Raw genomic sequence first — 18,856 nt, 5'->3', positions numbered from 1 at the left:
GAGAGAGAAAAGAAAAAATGTATATTAGTTTGTGTGTTAGACACATTTAAATCCAAATTGTTGTTTAAAAATTCCATATGAAATGTGATCAATCAATCCCCGTTGCGAGGTTCTCGATTTGGGGGTGAGTGGATTCTAAAAGTTGGATCGTCGTCGTTGTTGTTGTTTAAAAGTGAGAGTGTGACTGATGCGCGATATGATGATGACGATGTGTAATTGTGACCAGTACACAAAAACTAGCCTGATATATTCAAAAAAGAACGATGGTGATGGTGGAATGGTAGAACGACCACCACAACAACAACAACAACAACGATCATCATGTGTATATGATGAAATTGACAAGACAAGAGAGGTGGTTGGAACAAAGTTAGGGGGTAATATGTTGGTTGTTTTTTTGTTTTTTTGATTTTAGGGGGTGATACGAATTACAATGACCCAAACAAAAAAAAAAAAGAGGGAAAGGAAGGAAATGAAGGAAAGTGAAATCAAGATTTTTGGATTGTGTTTAAACACAAATGTCTCCCAAATAATCAAGAGTTTAGGTTTAAGTTTTAATATATTTACACTTTTTTTTTTTTTTTTAAAACAAACAAAAAATAGAATTATGAAATTATTCTTTTAAAACTGAAAATGTGTTATAAATAAATAATTATAGTGGTAATATTATTATTTGTTGTTGGGAGGAGGAAAAAATCCAAGATCTTGGAATCTCGAATTTTTAAATTATTTGTGACTTTGAGTGTAGTGAGCGTGTGTTGTCTGGTAATATGACGAAAGTGTAAATGGAGAAAGAGGACAAGGAAAAAGAAAAAGGATAGATATATAGATAGACAGACAGATACATAGATGTATAAAATGGGAACGGTTCAATATTCCCACTCTCTATCAGAGTAGGATTATATATTTATAAACTTTAAACTATGAATGAATGAATAGTGAGTGAGTGTGGTGAGTCGGTACAATGGTTGGTAGGATCTATCCTCCCTTTTTGGCTTGCAATATATATTTAGATGATGTTATTTATATATATAAATAATAATATAAATAATATATAAATAATATATAAGAGTAACTAAATCTATTTTAATTATCGGCCAAAGAGAAGATCTCCAACTTTTTGACTACAACATAGATCGGGAAAAACAAACTAACTAACAAACAAACAAACAAAAACAAATAATATCCAAACTAGTTTTTGTCGTAGTAGTAGTAGTAGTCATCGTGTCGTGTGTCGGGATGATAATGATAATGATATAAATATCTTTTCTTACCTAAAATTTAATATACTAATAATTATTATTATTATTATTTAAAAAAAGAAAGATATTAATAAATCAAAGGTTTTTGGGATTATTTGATAATGATGGTCGATGATGATGATGATGATGATGAAGATGAAGATGAAGATGGCTAGACTAGAATAAATAATTATTGTATTTTATCAAAAAACAAGGTATGTGTACCATGAGATAAAAAATAACAACAACCAGTGGTAATCTACCTTTTTTTTTTTAGATTTTAAAGTAATATGCCCATAAAAAAAGGAAGTCTAAAAAAAAAACAATGACCCCCGCTGACTGGTAAAACTAATAATAAAATAAATATATTTACTACTTTGTGTGTTAGGTGTGTGTATGTGTGTGCAAGTAGAGTACTATTGATCAATCATATCTGTGGACTGATGTCTATATTATATTAATTACTTCTTTTTACTTGAACTGCATGAATGAAAAAATAAAAATTATTTTTAAACTTGCTTGCAACGAATGATGGTAAATTAAAAATAACTTTTTTTGAGGGCGTGTGTACCAAAAAAGTCGGAAAGGGTTATCAAAGATTGATTCTTTCCTTTCTATTAATCTTATTTTCCTTGTCTCTTTTTTTTTTTTTATAAATAAATAATTATTTATAACTTTGAGAGTAGTAGGAGGAGGGTGGGTGTGTTGGTCGTGGTGGTATGAGATAAGATTTTTTTTTTTGACAAAAAGAGTAGAGGTGGGGAGAGAGAAGTGTTTGTTCAATTCACCACTTCACTCTTTTTCAATTTCAAAAATTGATTTTGATTCTGATTCTGATTCATCCCAATCTCTTTCGAATAAACAATTGAAAAATAATATAATAATAATAATAATAATAATAATGGTGACTATTGTATATTATTATTAAACAATGATGATTGATATTTACTATAATATGTATGTGTATGTTTGATGACTACTCTTTCGATTGATGTTGAACGTTTGGTAGAATTCTAAAAATAATTATTATTATTATCTCTCTGAGATTTCTTTGTTGTTTTTTTTAAATGAGATCAGTGTCTCTTTGTTTTCACTGGGATGCCTGTTGTTCTAATTATAATTTTTTAAAATGGATGCTTTGCAATAATTGTATAATGTTGTGTGATGGTTGAAAAATAAAAATCATGATACGGAAAACTTTAAAACACAACACCTACTATTATCTGACCAGCCCAACCAACAAACAACATTACATTAGATTACACAAAATTTAATTTAAAATTTTTAGAACAAGATGTGAGGAGGAGGAGTAGTAGCTGAGGAGGAGCCGAGTCTCATCCCTTAAAAGTTAATAATAGAACCATACAAGTGTAGAAGCTAGCTTCATGAAGCACCATCATACACAAGTAAAAATAATCATGACGAATCATGAGGCGTCGCATGACTCGATTGCGGCCCTGGTGGGTTGGGCTTAAGAGGGCAGATGAAATTTAAAAATAAATTGACCAAGGTGTGTAAGGTTGTTTGAAAGTGGGAATCGAGTGAGTGGGTGTATCTAGTGGTATCATTCAACACATGATGCCAAATGTTGTCATGGCCGTAGTCAACTGTCTTTAAAAAGTGAAAATTCATGTGAAAAACAAAAAAAAAATATTCATGTTGCGAAATGCATGATGGTGGTGTGTCGCATGTCGTCGAATGGAGGAGCCCAGATGGGGCAGGTCAGTTAAACACTTGGGTTGAGCGGTATTATATTGTTGTTGACAGGTAATAACAAACAGAGAGAGAGAGAGTTTACGATGAATGGCTGTTGTTGATGATGAATCGCATCAACCAATTTATATTTATCGTAACCGTGAACAACAACAGTTACGATAATATGGCGATGGTAATGATGATAATGATGATGGTAATGGGAGAAGCTTACATTTTTAAAAAAAAAAAGATAATTGTAACAATATTGCTAGATCATATGATAATGATTGAAATGTGATGGTTTGTGAATTGAAGGAAGGAAGGACACCTTTCTATTTTTAAATAATAAATGTAATGAAAAATAGGTTACAATCGTGATATATGATGTGAGTGAGAGCGGTGGAATGACGAATGGTGAAAACGGGGGTGATTTTTAGTTTAAAATTCTGACCACGGTGCAAGTGGTGAAAATGGCGCCCAAAGATCGAGGGCTGGGGTTATAAATAAACACTTACAATAAAAACTATCTTCTATCTAAAAGAAAAGTTGCTGTTATGATGAGTGGAGAAAAAGAGAAAGAGAGAGAAGAGGATTAATTAACTCTTTGATCTTATATTCGATCCGATCGTTTTATTATCAATCATCAAAACAAAAACATATAAATATGTAAATGAAATGTTTGTGTTGTTTGGATAGATAATAAAATATGGAATAAGATGTTGTAAAATGAAGTAATATTACTCTTTTCTTTCTTTTTCTTTTTTTTTGTTTATAGTTTTATTTTTAATATTATCGTTATTTTATCGTAAAATAGGATTGGTAATGAAATGGTGAGATGGGAGATTAAATTCTAAATATAGAATAAATAATATCTGATGATTTTTTAGAGAATGGTGGGAAATATATAAATGAATGATGGGTAGAGTTTAATTAAATATGTAATATGTAATATATGTATCTATCTTTATATATATATATTTATAAATATGATTATATTTACAAAAAAGAAAAAAGAATCTAAAACAAAAAGGTGATTAAATATGTTTGTTTTGGGCAGGGGGTGTGATATTTAAAAATATTAAATTGTGTTTTGTTTGATGGGTACATGGCCACTGTTGGAGGGTGGGTAGGGTGTAGTAACTCTTTAAAGGGTTCTAGTTGATTTTATAGAACACCAAAGCTCATCATGCTACGCGATGACGAAATTGAAGAAGCAAAGCAAACCACCAACAACACAACCTCTCTTTGGAATCGGTTCACCCGTCTGGCCCTCATTATTCTCATCACGCTCTCTCATCGCAGAAAAGAAGCTCGTTTCCTAGTTGGTGGTGACCACTGAAACTTTACGTTTACTGTCGATTGTCGTAATAATGTTGCTGAGAGGCGTTTTTGCAAATTGCATGGACTTTCCTCTTTTGGCGTTGCATGCCAATTCATTTTGCCAAAAACATGGATGGACCGCATCTTTACAAAAGTCTTTTTTTCTCACCACTCTGCAGATCTCGTCCCAAAAAAGTAACCATGACTGCGCAAACAATCGATTAATATTGACAATGTACGAGTCACATCATTACCTCTTGGCAAAAGAGAGTGAAAATAAATAATATTAATTAATCACAATGAGATTTATTTTTAGAATCTATCAGAGAAGAAGAATCATCTCTCACTCTATAGTATACTACAAACATCATGTTGTCAGCTGGCTGCTGTCAAAATAACCCTTTAAGAGGAGGAGGTATGGTTGTTGTTACTACACTCGAGTCCCCTACACCAAAAAACAAAGCAAATTGATCTATTATAATGTATACTATAATCGACAATACTTTAATAGATCGACTTTAATCTAATCTCTATATATCAAATATATTAAATAGTCTATATATACAAATAATTAAAAGAAACAAAGAAAGAAAGAAAGAGTATGTTCTTCGACAGAATGTTTTTTATTTATTTTATTTTCGTTTTTTAATTAAAACTTGATTTGGGCAACGAGATGAGACTTTATGAATTTTGTTTGTTGAAAAAGAGATAAAGAAGAGAGATAAGAATATATATTTATATATATAAGATGTTGATTCATAATAATAATAATAATAATAACAATAAAAAAAAGAAAAACTCTAAAGATGATAGTAATGATAATAACAATAACTCTAAAAAAGGACCATTAGAGGAAGCTATAGAAGAAAAGATTAGAATAATAACTGAAAAGGATTTTCAAGTTGAATACATTCAACGAGTGAGTGATAGATATGATCAATTAGTGAATACAATGATACCTGATCTAATAGAATCATTTACAATCTTGGAGGTAAAAAAATATGATAGATATGTGATCATTCACAAACACAAACACTTTCATGTATATTAATCTTTTATATATTAGAAAAATTGGAATCTAGTCAACTTTATCAATAACCCAGATGAACTTATCAACAAATTAGATTTTGATAAAGATGGTGCAACATCTTTTGAAATTCATCATTATATTGATCCAAAAGATATAAAATCAATTGTATGTGAGAGGGAAAGAGTGAAATGGAAAGGTCTTACCTACTTTAACTAATATGTCTTATTATTATTATTATTATTATCTAGAATCAATTATCAAAATTTATAGAAGGTAAATTATTTACCATTTCAATTTCATTGAGTGAATTATATACCATGTTACAAGTGATATGTCCATCGATGGATCAAACCGATAGTCATAGTAAAATATTGATTGCTGCTTTGGTTTCCAATCTAGTTGGATATGCCAAGGGTTATGTCGATGGATTTAACGTTCTTGAACCTCTTGCTGTTAGAAAATCACCAATCTACAAGGTAACAAAAAAAATGAGATTTAAACAAATAGAGAGCCCTATTTATTTATTTTTTTTTATTTTTTATAGATACAAAAACATAAAGAGATTAAAGATTTGGAATCATTAGAGAATGAGTTTAAATATAAAAGAATAGCACTTTGTTGTTCATATACCAAAAGAATTCTAGCATCTCTTTATTGTCTATTAAATTTCTTACAAAAAAATCAATCCAATTTCGATGAAATAAAGATACAAACCAACAAGGCAAGATAGTAGTAGGATAGTAGATATAATTATAGATTATAGATTATAATAATATCATATTTGTCAAGGACAAACAAGACAAGATTAGATTAATCTTTTTTTTATTTATCTCTTCCTCTCACTAGGATCATATATATATATAAAGTGACTAGTTTGGTTAGTCATACTATAGTTGGTTGGTTGGATGTATGATAATCTTTTTCGATTGGTATGATGATCATCAATCATTGGTGAGGGGTTGATCAATTACCACCATAGTTATACCCCCCCCCCCCCCCCCAACACTACAACTTTACCCCACCAAACAAATCCTCTCATTTTTGTACATCAAGCACTATGGATTCCATTTTTGATAATGATGAGCAGTGACAAAATCGAAAACGAAACTCTATCCTATAGTCGAAAATGATGGATGGGAGGGATAATGTACGGGTATACAAAAATTTCTATAGATCTATTACATCTCTCTCTCTCTCTCTCTCTCTCTCTTACCCTTTCATTGTCTTTTTTTTTTTTCTATCACAACACAGATTTTGGGTATTGAATAACAATTATTATAATCCATTAAGTGATGATGGAATGTTTGTTTAAAACTACTACTAGTAGTATAACCCAATGATAGTAGGATACATCCCCCACCCTCACCCTTTATCATTACAACCAAAAGTCATAATTAATCACAAATATTGATCCAATCAGTAGCCATCATCCCACCACGGTTGCAAATGAATAGAATACTGTATATTTCTTCTACTCTTCTATCATCATCATCATCATCATCATTGATCATCTTTTTTTATCATCAAATTTCTAAATTTAAACTCTCAACAAGAGATTTTCAATCAAAACAATGAAAACTAGAATATTTCTTTTCCTAGTAGTAGTATTAACAATAACAATCCAAGTTGTTTATTCTATAGAAGGAGGAGGAGGAGGTAAGACAAAAAAAAATATATAATTTACTTTTATTTAATTATTTATTTTTTTCTATTTAATTATTTTAAGATTGTGAACTTATTACAGATGAAATTCAATGTAATTTAGTTTATCCAGAATGTAGATATTTAACATATAATTCATGTTGTGGAAAGACAAAATCATTTTGTGTAAACAATGATCAAGCCGGTTGTTCAAATAACCAACACGATTTGAAATGTATGCAACATATAGAGTCTGGAGAGATTTACGAGATTTGGAGTAGTTGTTCACCATCAAATGGATTGGTTGCATTTGTCAAACCAAATGCAACCAGTTGTGACCAATTGAATTGCCTACAACGTGGCAAGGAATGTGTTTGGGTTGAACCTCCTTGCCACCATACCTCTTGTTGTCGACAGTACCCCATTTGTGAGGGTGACGACGATCCCATTTTTCATATCAGCAACAACAAGCTTCTTATTGGTGACTCTTCTAGACTGCAATTGGCAGACAAGTGTAATACAAAAACAGAGAAAAAACCAGCCAACATAAATGCAATCAAACCTCCCTCTACCCAAGCATTGTCAACTGCAGCATCACCACGTGGTGTTAATAATAATAATCAAAAAGCATGTCCAGAAACAAAAGATGCATGTCAACAATTTTGGCCACAATGTAAATGGATGTCGTATCAATCGTGTTGTGGTAAAACCTATTCCACTTGCATGTCTGATCCAAACAACCAATGTACAGGTGCAAGTACTTTGGCTTGTTTGGAAAATGAAAAGGATGGCGAAATCTATGAAATTTGGTCCATCTGTCAACCTACCAAAGGTTTTAAACCTTTTATTAAACCAAATGGTAAAAAAAATAGAATCAATCAATATATATATATATATATAACATTTATTAACTTTTTTTTTATTTCTATTTAGTAACATCATGTGATCAATTAAATTGTGAAGCAGCAGATCAAATGTGTATGTGGAAATCTACAACAAAATGTTTGGGTACTTCATGTTGTCAAGTTCATCCAGTTTGTGTAGATATTGAAGAGTTTATTTCTACTTCTGGTGGTTCTTCTAGTGAGCTAGATTCTGATTCTTCTTCTTGTGAAAAATCATCTACTACTGGTGGTGCAAGTGGAACTACTACAACTGGCACTACAAGTGGTACTACAAGTGGTACTACAGGTGGATCGGAAGCTGATAGCCATAGTTGCCCTATTGATACAACAGAGGAATCACATCTAAAACCAAGTACTGGTGGTACAACAACGGATACACCTACTACTAGTGGAACAAGTACTACTGATACCCCCACTACTACAACAACAACAACATCATCATCATCATCATCAACTACAACAACTACTACTACTAGTGGAACAAGTACTACTGATACACCTACATCAACATCAACAACAACTACCACCACCTCTACTCCTACTACTACTGATGCACCTACATCATCATCATCATCATCATCAACTACAACTACTACTACGAGTGGAACAAGTACTACTGATACCCCTACAACGACAACTACTAGTTCAACTGGTGCACCAGCTACAACTACAACTACAACTACTACAACTACTGCACCAGTTTGTGTTCCACCACAACCACCACCACCAAGTCAAGGCAGTGCCGTTGCTGCTGGTGATTCAATCAAGTCAGTGTCATCTACTAAATTTATAAACATTCCATTGTCAATGTACGATGATTTGGTGAAACAATATAGATCAACTACAACGGGAGGCGCAGGACAAGAGGGTCTTTTGAAAGAGATCCAAGGACTTCAATCAAAGGTAACCGAACAATTACAACAAAGCAATCTACAATCGTTATCGACACCGCAACAACAGAATGACCAAACACAAGACAATTTCGAATTGTTAATGGATCAAGATGACCACATTTTCAGTCCAAAAGAAGCTGCTGAACATTAGACTCGAAGAGAGAGAGAACCAATACACAACAAATATATTAGTTTAATAAAAAAATATTTTTTTACATACCATTATGAAATAGATCCACCACAAAGAAGGTGTGGTGTTGATAAAGAGAGGTGTTAAAGCGATATATTAGTCTGCAGAAATCAATTTCATTCACTCAAGTATATTTGCAGATATAAAGATAGATGAGGAGGTTGATAAAAGAAAAAGGAAGGTAACCGCCTAACAACCAATCGTACTTTGATTCACTCCCATTTCTCGAAATATACAACTACTAGAGTCGTCGGGCAATAGAGTAATTATAGTTTATTTGTTTTAATTTTAATTAAAATAGTTAGAGGTTCTGTTAGTATAGGGGCTTGTAGCCCCGTTGTTGGGTGATATTATTTCTTATATTATTATTATTATTATATTATTATCTTGTTATATCATTATTGCATTATTACTAGATTATTGTTGATGTATCGCTTGTTGGTAAATAGTTGGTGGTGATATTTGGGAGAGGGAGGGGTGTGGTGAGTTTCCCCCATGTTCTTGCGAACCCGGCGAAGATTGTTCTGGCATGTCTTTGGGTCTTGATTATTTCGTCCGTAGGGTTGTTGGCTATTGTGGTTTGGTTAACCGGTTTGGCGTGTTCGACGTAGATTATACCTTTGAATCTTGCAATGACCATCATATCTTCGTTTTCATCAGGTGGTATTGTCGAGTGATAGATGGTGTTGAGGTGGTGGTGCCATGCTTTTAGGAGCATGATCGATACTAGGGTTGAGTATCTGGTGCGAGTCCATCCTTTGTTGAGTGACCAGAGGTTGAGGGCGTTTTGGGCTGTGATTTCTTGAATGATCTTTCCCCATCTCCTTTCTATTTGCCAGGAAGAAAAAAACCTTTTTTTTTTTTTAAGCATCGCATTTCGTGGCATCCACCTGTAGGATGGAGCACTGCTCTTTCGATTGCCAAGTTTTATGGATTAAAGTCTATTACAGAAAAATTCCAAACTCAAGAAAAAAACGGGTATAAAAAGGGAATTGAAAATTTGAACATCACAAAACGTCGGCTCTTTAGTTCAGTGGTAAAATACGTTGTTAGGGTCAACGTGGCCTGGGTTCGATTCCCGGAAGAGCCCCAAACTTTGTTGCTTTTTTTTTGCGTACACGGTCGCAATTTGTAATGAAGATCTCTCCATTCGCATGGTGGTCTTGTACTTTTTATCCTCTACGTAGAGGTTAGTTGTAGATGACCATAAGAACCACGCGATACAGTTGTCGAGTGAGTCGAATTGTTCATTTGTTGGTGTGTCGAGGTAAGAGTGGTAGACTAGGGGGGATAATACATAGGATTTGAGAATATTGACCTTTGCCTCTAGTGTGATTGAGTCCTTTTTCCATTTGATCAGTTTCACCTTTGCACCATTTACGATATCTTCTAGTTTCGAGGACAGCCCATCTTTCGAAAAGTTGAGGCCCAAGTATCTTTCTATACCTACAATAAAATAAGACGTGTCTCTGTTTTGTTGGTCTAATATGGTTACTTTTGATCCGTTGTCGTCTGGTTCGATGAGAATGACTGATGACTTGTCCTCATTGACCTTTGATGACGTTGCTTTACAAAAGAGGTCAATGCAGCTGTTGATGAAACGTTGCTGTCTGAACGATGTTGCAAATGATGCAGAGTCATCGGCGAATTGGAGGAAAAGGATCTTGAGTGGACCGTCGGTAATTGGCAAGCCAGCTTGGGGGTCAGCTGAGAGAATGTATTTCGCCATGGCTTCGATCACCAAGACGAATAGTGTGGGGGATATTGGGTCTCCCTGCTTGACCCCTCTACCGATGGTGAAGGGGTCAGAGAGCTTGCCGTTGACAACATTTATTTAAGCTAATAATCTGTACAGGGACAAGAGAAATCTTGCGCCAACCAATTAAATCAAATAAATCTAAAATACACTTTTGTAGTAAAAAAAAAAAGTAATGAAGATCTCATTATAGTAAAGTAATAAATAAATAAATACACAACATTGTTCTAACAACATTATAAAGACTTTATTACATTGCTCTTATTCTTTACTAAATACAATAGTGATATATAATAGAAGGGGCCTCTACATATACACTATCATATTTATTAAAAATTCGTTTTCCTTCATTTCCTTGTTCTCTACAATATTCTCTATATTTCTAGCTAGGCATCACTAATTTCCATTCAATCCACATGAAAAAAATCATCAAAAAAAATACTTTTACATTTTTTTTTTTTTTTAGTTTTACAAGAATTCAAGAAATAATTTAAGCACAATATCATCACAATTGGGCCAATAATAAAACAAATACAAAAAAGAGTTTTAGCTATTTAGAAAGCTATTCCAATCATTTATTTTTCTTTTTTTTTTCGGCCAACATAAAACCAATAACAAAATTTGTACAATAAAATATTAATATTTAAATGATCAACGCGTTCCAACTTGTAGATAAATAATTAAAGATTAATTTTTTCCTTTTTTCTTTAAGAAAATTAGACAACAAAAAAGTAAAAAAATAGGTAAAATGACTCATGAATTTTATGACTCATCACAAACAATTATCAAAACAAAACATAAAAAGACATCAAACATTGGTTATTTATACATCATACAATAATGGATACAACAAATACAACAACAACAATAACAACAACAAATACAACAAACAAACAATTATTTAGTTTAATCATTGGATCAATAACACTAAGAAGAATGATATTCAGTCAAGTCAAAGAGATTACAACAATTATTGTAAAACCAATGATGGATTTGGACCAAAGACCAAGATCAGTCTTTGTATTCAAATGGAAAAAGTTAAAAACAAACATTGAACTACTCTGCAAGTATGGATACTATGACCTAGTAAAGTGGGCAATTGAAATCAAACCTGGTTATTCAATGTGGACTGATCTACAAAATTGTCTTCGAAAGGTGATTCACCAAGCTTCGATGGTTGGCAATATCGATATGTTGGAGTTTTGCTTGACCCAAGTCAACAAGATGTCGCAAGCCAGTCGTTTTATTGATGAAGCATCATTCTTTGGTCAAAACCCAATTAGTACTCCTCTTTATTTTGCTGCAGTCAAAGGACAGTTTAAAGCACTCAAGCATGTACTAGACAATCATTCAAGATTCTACATTGTCAATGGTCAATATCAATTTTGTATTGCTCAAGCTCTTATTGGTGCATGCAGTAGTAAACTTGCTGCAGAGCGCATTCAAATGGTTTTGTATCTTTTAGACATTGGAAAGGATCAACTCGATGCATACAATTACACTACATCTGCAAATGCTGCAGCTTCAATGGGAAATGTTGATGCTCTTATTCTACTAAAGAATGCGTCGAGTCAAATAGAGTTGAAATCATTGGTTGGAAATGCTATTAGAAATGGTCATTTGGAAACTCTAAAGTACATTCATTCTGTGGAACCTGTCAGCAAAGAATATTTCAGCTCTTCTTTTGGAACTGGTATTTCAGATGCTATAAGAGGTGGACACTATGAAATGGTGACCTATATCAATGATCATCTATGCCCAATCAAAGATACAGAACATAAAAGATGGCACTTGACCGATCATTTCCTAGATTGTGCCATACACTCTCACTCTCTTGCAATGGTCGAACTCATTCACAAACTTGATCCACAATCTTGCAGTGGTCGTGCAACCATGACAAATGCCGCACTCAACGGTGATTTGCATATTGTTGAATTTCTTCACAAAAACAGAACCGAGGGTTGTCTTGATGGAACTGTTTTGGATGTTGCCCTCGCAGGTCACTACAATATTGCAAAGTTTCTTTATTCTAATAGAACTGAACCAATCGGTGATTTAAAAGGTGATATGGGTTTACCTCCAAATATTTATTCAATGCTAATTAAAAATCGTTCAGATTTAATAATTCAATAGTAATAATAATAATAATAATAATAATAATAATAATAATAATAATAATAATAATAATAATAATAATAGTGAAATGTATGATCAATAGTTTTAAAAATAAATAATTAGTTAATTAAATAATTAAAATAAGGTTGAGGGATATATTTATTGGTATTTTTCTCTCTACAATCCGCTCTACCCTTCCTTTTATTTAATATCTACACCAATGGTTTTGATAAGTTGTAGATTTTTCTTGAGGAGAGGATTTGATGGAAATAAACCAAACCTTGATACATAAAAATGAAGAAGAGAAAGTGTATAGAAAAAGACAGAGGATGTAATATTGTGAAAGGTGTATATAATATCTATTGCTAATAATGACAATGATGATAAACAAGATAACTAGATAACTGACAAGATACAGTAAACTAGGCTGAACAAGACTCTACACGATAGATATACAATTATAACTAGCTACACGAATTGGGGAAACAAGAATGATCCACCAAGCTCGTTGCCACTTCTATTTATTTATGTTTTTCATACTTTATGTATTTTCGGAATGTAGGGTGAACCTTGTTCTCTGACACTCTCGCAGTGACACCAATTGTTGTTGATCATTTTGTTGTCTTTCTATATCCAACCATGATTGGGCAAAAGAAACCTTTTCGACTCGGTCGTTCGAACCTTTCGAACATCCATGCCTTTTGGGCACGGAATCTAGAGTGAAATAATTTAATTGTCACAAACCATATGTTTTGAGCAAATCTAATTTACCTCAATAGTTGTTGTTGTGTTTGGGTTTCCATTTAATCAAATCATTGATTACCTTGTCAATACGCTCTGGAAGGTGTGGTACCCAACCAAATTGGTTAAAGTAGTTAACGAGGTGTCGTTCCTTGCTTTGCTTGTCAGTGGGTATGGTAGATCGGTTGGACTGCCAGGTGAACGGTTCTGTGAGTTACGATCCATAGTTCTTTTGTCAGGTTAAATAAAAATGAGGTCAAAACACCAAGACACAAAAATCTTTCATCAAGCACCAATGGTTCAATGGTAGAATGGATCCCTGCCACGGATTCGATCCGAGTTCGATTCTCGGTTGGTGCACTCTTTTTTGCCCTATTTAATTTTTTTTGCGGCATCAAGTCTTCTTCAAGTGGAGGTGGGTATTCACTATCATCTACGTTTTCAAATTTATTAAAACCAACTAGAACAGAAGAAGAAGAAGATGATGATGATGAAAGTGATGATGAAATTCAAGAATATTATAGATTTAGATCCAATACACCACATGAATCGTCATCAATTTCTTGACAAAAAAGGAAGAATTGAATGGTAAATTAAAACTATGGTACAATGAATTAATCGAACCAATAGAAGAGCATTTAACCAAGTGACAAAACATTATTATTTGTTCCCAATGAAAACTTGGCTAGTGTTCCATTCTCTGCATTGATAGATAAAAATGGTCAATATCTTGTCGAAAGATTCCCAATCTCCACAACTCCATCATTATCATTAATGAATACACTATCTAAATTACCACACATTAATAATAATAATAATAATAAAAATGTATTTTTAGTTGGTAATCCAATTGGAAGTGGATTGGATTTTACAGAGGTAGAGGTAAATAAGTGCCAACAATTATTCGAACAATCTGAATACAACTGCCATAGGTTAATACGCTCAAATGCAACTCTTCCAAATGTTAAATCAATTTTAGAAAATACAAGATTACAGCACATTCACTTTGCATGTCATAGTGGATTCAATGGAAAGAATAATTACTCTTTATTCAAAGGGTCATTAGATTTGTCCAGACGCAGAAATGGCAAAGCAGCCAAACTATACTCAGAAGACATTATTCAACTTGGCAATGGAATCCAATCCGATACAGTATTTCTAAGTTGTTGCCACTCTGGCAAAGGAAACAACAAACAACAAGGACTCATTGGATTAGTTTGGTCGTTCCATTGTACAGGCGCTCTGTCGGTTGTCGCCAGTCATTGGGAGCTACCAGACACTGACCTAACAGTTAGAATGATCGAGTGTTTCTATGACAACATGATCAACAAGAAACTAAACAAAGCACAATCACTCAGACAAGCACAATTAATCGCAATCAACCAATATCATCATGATCCTCGATCGTGGGCACCTATATTTTTATCGGGCTTAATTTAAAATCAATAACAAACTTTGTAAATAAATAAAAAAAAAATAGATTGTAAATTTTGGATACTAAAAAAGAAAACCAAATGAGAATTGATTGATCATTTATTTATTTATTTATTTATTTTGATTGGAGTATTACTTGGATAAACATTATAATGATTACCTTTAGTTTTAAAATTCAAATAAATTGAACGTAAATCCAATGCGCTTCTATTTCCAATACTAATGTTTTCCATTCTACGTTGTCTATAGATTCCACCAAAAAATGTGTCACCAGAGTTTAACATTACTGCTCCATTCTCTAATCTTCTAATATGTATATCTAGACTTGGTCCAAAATTTCTAATCAATAGATGCTCTACATTTGAACAATTGATGATTGGATCAATACGAATACTAAACTCTGTATCTGTATTTCCTTCTCTTGAAATGGTTAGCTTCTTGACACGGTGTGGTAATACGAAATGAAGTGGATTCTCTTCTGGTGAGCTATCATCATTGTTGATGACCATCGTCGGTGGAAGTGTAAACACTAATGTACCCTTTGAATTTGTGATTTGACAAGAGAAGATCTCTAGTGATGTTGGTAGGTATATAAATGATGGTGGATTGCTACCTCTATTGTACACCAATTCACGCAAGGTTGGTGGATATGCAAAAGGAGAGTCGTGATTGGTTGATGTACTGAATTTTAATAATCGACTTGGAAAGTGGGCTTTGTCAGGATTGACAATATTCATTGACAGATCCAGGACAGTGTCTGGTATATACTCTGGTGACATTGAACATTCAAAATCTGATAGATTCAATATTTCCAATCCGTGAGGTAAGGTCCACGGATCTAGTGAAACACCGCTTTCAAATTTCATCTTTAATTCTATAAGACCCGGTGGAAAAAAATCTGGTGGTATTCTACCGACTCTGTCCATAAACAACTTTGTTACCTTTGGTGGAGGTTTGGAGGCAGTACCAAAGACTGGAAAATCGATTTTAAGAAGTTGGAGGTTTGGTGGAAACCATGATTGTGTCATTGTCAATGGATCTAAAGGGACCCTAAGGTCGAGAGAAGTGAGTGAAGTGTTGGGTTTGGGGAAGCGAATAGTGGAGGCCGATAGGTAGTCTTCAAGCAAGGTGTGAATGGTTAGATGTTTGAGATCTACCAAGTTGGTGAGTATATGGGTAAATGAATTCACGTGACGGTGATCGACGTTCAATTCTGTCAGTGTGGCTGGGAATTGGGTGACTACGAGTACTCCTATGGTTGAGATGGTTGTCAATGAAGTTAGAGAGGAACCCCATTCCTCGGGCGATGGAAAGCCTGGGCCAGTTGTATTGGCTTCTATTTTCAAAGTAGTGACCGATGGGAGTAGAACGTCTTTAATGTCACCCGTGTAATCATTCAAAATGACAGTTTTCAATTTGCTTTGGTCCTCTACTGTTTGTAAAAGTTCGATTGCCTCTACCGATGTATCAGAGAGGGTGATCCATGTTTGAGGAGGTGGATGAGTGAGGTGGTAGTTTTTGTTGTTTCGAATGATTGCAAGTGATGTATTGTAAATCTCTTTAAAAGGTTTCATGAATCCACCAGCAATTGTCGATCTTTGTAACGGATTACTTTGAGTATCAATCCCTTTAAAAGTGATAACATTTGCATACTTTTTCATAAACACTTTATAATATGATTTACATGTCATTAAAAGACATACTATATCTTGATTATTTTGAATGTCATTGAAGATTTGTAGTAATATCAAATCTGATAATCCTCCTCCAGGTGCTAATGATAATGATGATGAAGAAGAAGAAGAAGATGATGAAGAAGATAACAAATAAGATGAAGAAGAAACTACAGAGTTATTTTTTTTCATTGTGAGTGAATAAGGAATTTGATACTCAAAGCAACTATCTAGTTTCTGACCAAACTATCATTATTATTATTATTATTCCTATTATTATTCTAAAGATCAGATTTTAGTTCAAGGTGGAGGTGAGTGAAGTGGAGCAACCTTGAGATTTCGAATGATCAAGAGAAAAAGCAAATAGTTCACACTTTTTCAAATATTGGGAGATTTAATGCAAAATGAATATCATTGTATTTCGCACCATGCTGATTTGACAATCATCTTTAGATATTTATTCTTTCTCGCACAAAAGCAACAAATAGAGAGAAAAAGAGAAAAAGAGAGATAGATAGATATCTATTAGAAAAAAATGAAATCTCTATCAATTATAATTATATCTATAATATTATCAATATTTATACGATGCAACGATGCAGCAACACCTTTACAATGGAGTTCAAGAATCATCTATCAATTGCTAACTGATAGATTTGCTCTATCAAACAATGCCGATACACCATGCCCCGATATAAGCACCTATTGTGGTGGTACATTCCAAGGTATTGGTCAACATTTAGATTATATTCAAGGAATGGGTTTTGATGCTATTTGGATTTCACCTGTCATTACAAATTATCCTGTAAGTCCAAATATATATATAATTCTATCTTTTATTTCTTTTAATTCTTATACTTTTATTATTCTTATTATTCTATTTTGATTTTTAGGGAGGATATCATGGATATTGGCAAACAGATATTTATTCAATTAATAGTAATTTTGGTACAAGCCAAGATTTATTAAATCTCATTCAAGAGTGTCACGCTCGTGATATTTGGGTCATGTTGGATGTTGTCGCTAATCATATTGGCCCAGTTGGTTATGACTATACAACAATCAACCCATTTAACCAAGATGAACATTATCATGATTGTTCGTCTTGTCCATCTCAATGTACTATTAGTGTAAGAAAGAAGAAGTTAGATATATATCATCATATATACATTGTTGAAATTAACCTTAAAATATTCTATTTTTGTTTTTAGGATTTTAATGATCAACCACAAGTTGAAATATGTAGGTTGGCAGGATTACCAGATTTAGATCAAAACAATACATTTGTCAGAGAGACGTTGGTATCATGGATTCATAATATCACCCAGTTTTATGGATTCGATGGTATAAGAGTAGACACTGTACCAGAAGTACAACAAGACTTTTGGTCAGACTATTGTCAAGCTGCAGACATGTATTCAGTGGGTGAAGTGTACAATGGTGACGTTCAATACGTTGCACCGTACCAACAATACCTCGACGGTCTACTAAGTTACCCATTATTCTTTGTACTGAGAAATGTATTTGAACAACAACAATCAATGTACAATATCCAATCAATGATGCAACAGTATCAAGCTTCTTTTGGTAATTTATCATACTTGGGAACTTTTATTGATAATCACGATCAACCACGTTTCCTCAATGGTCAAAGTGACATGCAACTCTACAAGAATGCAATCACCTATGTATTGACGGCTGTCGGTATCCCCATCATCTACTATGGCACCGAACAAGGATTCAACGGAGCCAGTGATCCAGACAACCGAGAACCACTCTGGCCATCAGGATTCAATAATCAAACCGATCTCTACCAATTCATAAAGACGGTCAACCAATTCACAAAACAAGTATCCATTAGTCAATACCCACAAATCCAACGGTATGCCGACGACACCTTTTATGCCTACACTAGAGGTGATGTCTTTGTTGCCCTCACCAATGGTGGTTCAAATCAAGGTCAAATTTCAAGAAATATTACTTATCAACCTTATCCTGATAATACTGTTTTATGTAATATGTAAGAAATATAAAAAAAAAAGCAAAAAGAAATAATAATAATTAATATTTATTTATTTATATTTTTTAGATTTTGGGAAACAGAAGATTGTATTAAAGTTGTAAATGGACAATTTGAAGTATTTTTAGATCAAGGTGAATCAAAGATTTATCATCCAATTACATAATTAATTACTTTAATTAATTAATCCCCCAACCCCTCT

General features: G+C 33.2%; 8 protein-coding genes and 2 non-coding genes across 10 annotated transcripts; 7 read left to right on the top strand and 3 right to left on the bottom strand.

Annotated features, from left to right (window-relative positions):
* Nucleotides 1-1,191: 1,191 nt before the first annotated feature.
* DFA_10068 (uncharacterized protein) lies at nucleotides 1,192-2,628 on the bottom strand (the record flags this gene model as incomplete). The annotated part of the gene is made up of 4 exons (XM_004351904.1): nucleotides 1,192-1,274; nucleotides 1,566-1,589; nucleotides 2,191-2,254; nucleotides 2,608-2,628. 4 exons carry the CDS (start codon nucleotides 2,626-2,628, stop codon nucleotides 1,192-1,194), a joined length of 192 nt encoding a protein of 63 aa, XP_004351956.1.
* A 492-nt stretch (nucleotides 2,629-3,120) lies between these two features.
* DFA_10067 (uncharacterized protein) lies at nucleotides 3,121-6,016 on the top strand (the record flags this gene model as incomplete). The annotated part of the gene is made up of 5 exons (XM_004351903.1): nucleotides 3,121-3,129; nucleotides 5,005-5,247; nucleotides 5,323-5,451; nucleotides 5,535-5,762; nucleotides 5,831-6,016. The coding sequence occupies 5 exons, from the start codon at nucleotides 3,121-3,123 to the stop codon at nucleotides 6,014-6,016; spliced, it is 795 nt and encodes a 264-aa protein (XP_004351955.1).
* An 841-nt stretch (nucleotides 6,017-6,857) lies between these two features.
* DFA_10066 (uncharacterized protein) lies at nucleotides 6,858-8,876 on the top strand (the record flags this gene model as incomplete). Its single annotated transcript, XM_004351902.1, has 3 exons — nucleotides 6,858-6,942; nucleotides 7,013-7,786; nucleotides 7,861-8,876. 3 exons carry the CDS (start codon nucleotides 6,858-6,860, stop codon nucleotides 8,874-8,876), a joined length of 1,875 nt encoding a protein of 624 aa, XP_004351954.1.
* Nucleotides 8,877-9,778: 902 nt separating this feature from the next.
* DFA_10064 (uncharacterized protein) lies at nucleotides 9,779-10,644 on the bottom strand (the record flags this gene model as incomplete). The annotated part of the gene is made up of 2 exons (XM_004351901.1): nucleotides 9,779-9,856; nucleotides 10,213-10,644. 2 exons carry the CDS (start codon nucleotides 10,642-10,644, stop codon nucleotides 9,779-9,781), a joined length of 510 nt encoding a protein of 169 aa, XP_004351953.1.
* DFA_10065 lies at nucleotides 9,935-10,005 on the top strand. The gene has a single exon. It is a non-coding gene; the product is annotated as a tRNA-Pro (tRNA).
* An 867-nt stretch (nucleotides 10,645-11,511) lies between the features above and the next one.
* Nucleotides 11,512-12,804, top strand: DFA_10063 (uncharacterized protein; the record flags this gene model as incomplete). Its single annotated transcript, XM_004351900.1, has 1 exon — nucleotides 11,512-12,804. One exon carries the CDS (start codon nucleotides 11,512-11,514, stop codon nucleotides 12,802-12,804), a length of 1,293 nt encoding a protein of 430 aa, XP_004351952.1.
* Nucleotides 12,805-13,816: 1,012 nt separating this feature from the next.
* DFA_10062 lies at nucleotides 13,817-13,887 on the top strand. The gene has a single exon. It is a non-coding gene; the product is annotated as a tRNA-Gly (tRNA).
* A 327-nt stretch (nucleotides 13,888-14,214) lies between these two features.
* Nucleotides 14,215-14,967, top strand: DFA_10061 (uncharacterized protein; the record flags this gene model as incomplete). Its single annotated transcript, XM_004351899.1, has 1 exon — nucleotides 14,215-14,967. A coding segment is annotated over one exon (753 nt), but the record flags the coding sequence as incomplete, so codon positions are not given.
* A 101-nt stretch (nucleotides 14,968-15,068) lies between these two features.
* On the bottom strand, nucleotides 15,069-16,826 carry DFA_10060 (uncharacterized protein; the record flags this gene model as incomplete). Its single annotated transcript, XM_004351898.1, has 1 exon — nucleotides 15,069-16,826. The coding sequence occupies one exon, from the start codon at nucleotides 16,824-16,826 to the stop codon at nucleotides 15,069-15,071; it is 1,758 nt and encodes a 585-aa protein (XP_004351950.1).
* A 343-nt stretch (nucleotides 16,827-17,169) lies between these two features.
* On the top strand, nucleotides 17,170-18,820 carry amyA (putative alpha-amylase; the record flags this gene model as incomplete). The annotated part of the gene is made up of 4 exons (XM_004351897.1): nucleotides 17,170-17,439; nucleotides 17,528-17,764; nucleotides 17,846-18,654; nucleotides 18,724-18,820. The coding sequence occupies 4 exons, from the start codon at nucleotides 17,170-17,172 to the stop codon at nucleotides 18,818-18,820; spliced, it is 1,413 nt and encodes a 470-aa protein (XP_004351949.1).
* Between the last annotated feature and the right edge of the window lie 36 nt (nucleotides 18,821-18,856).

Source organism: Cavenderia fasciculata (genome assembly GCF_000203815.1).
Source record: "Cavenderia fasciculata unplaced genomic scaffold Scf_EU5ZYIE02H8LDV-5, whole genome shotgun sequence".
NCBI classification, from domain to species: domain Eukaryota; phylum Evosea; class Eumycetozoa; order Acytosteliales; family Cavenderiaceae; genus Cavenderia; species Cavenderia fasciculata.
The sequence above is the reverse complement of the archived record's forward strand: the minus strand, read 5'-3'. Positions and strand labels throughout refer to the sequence as shown.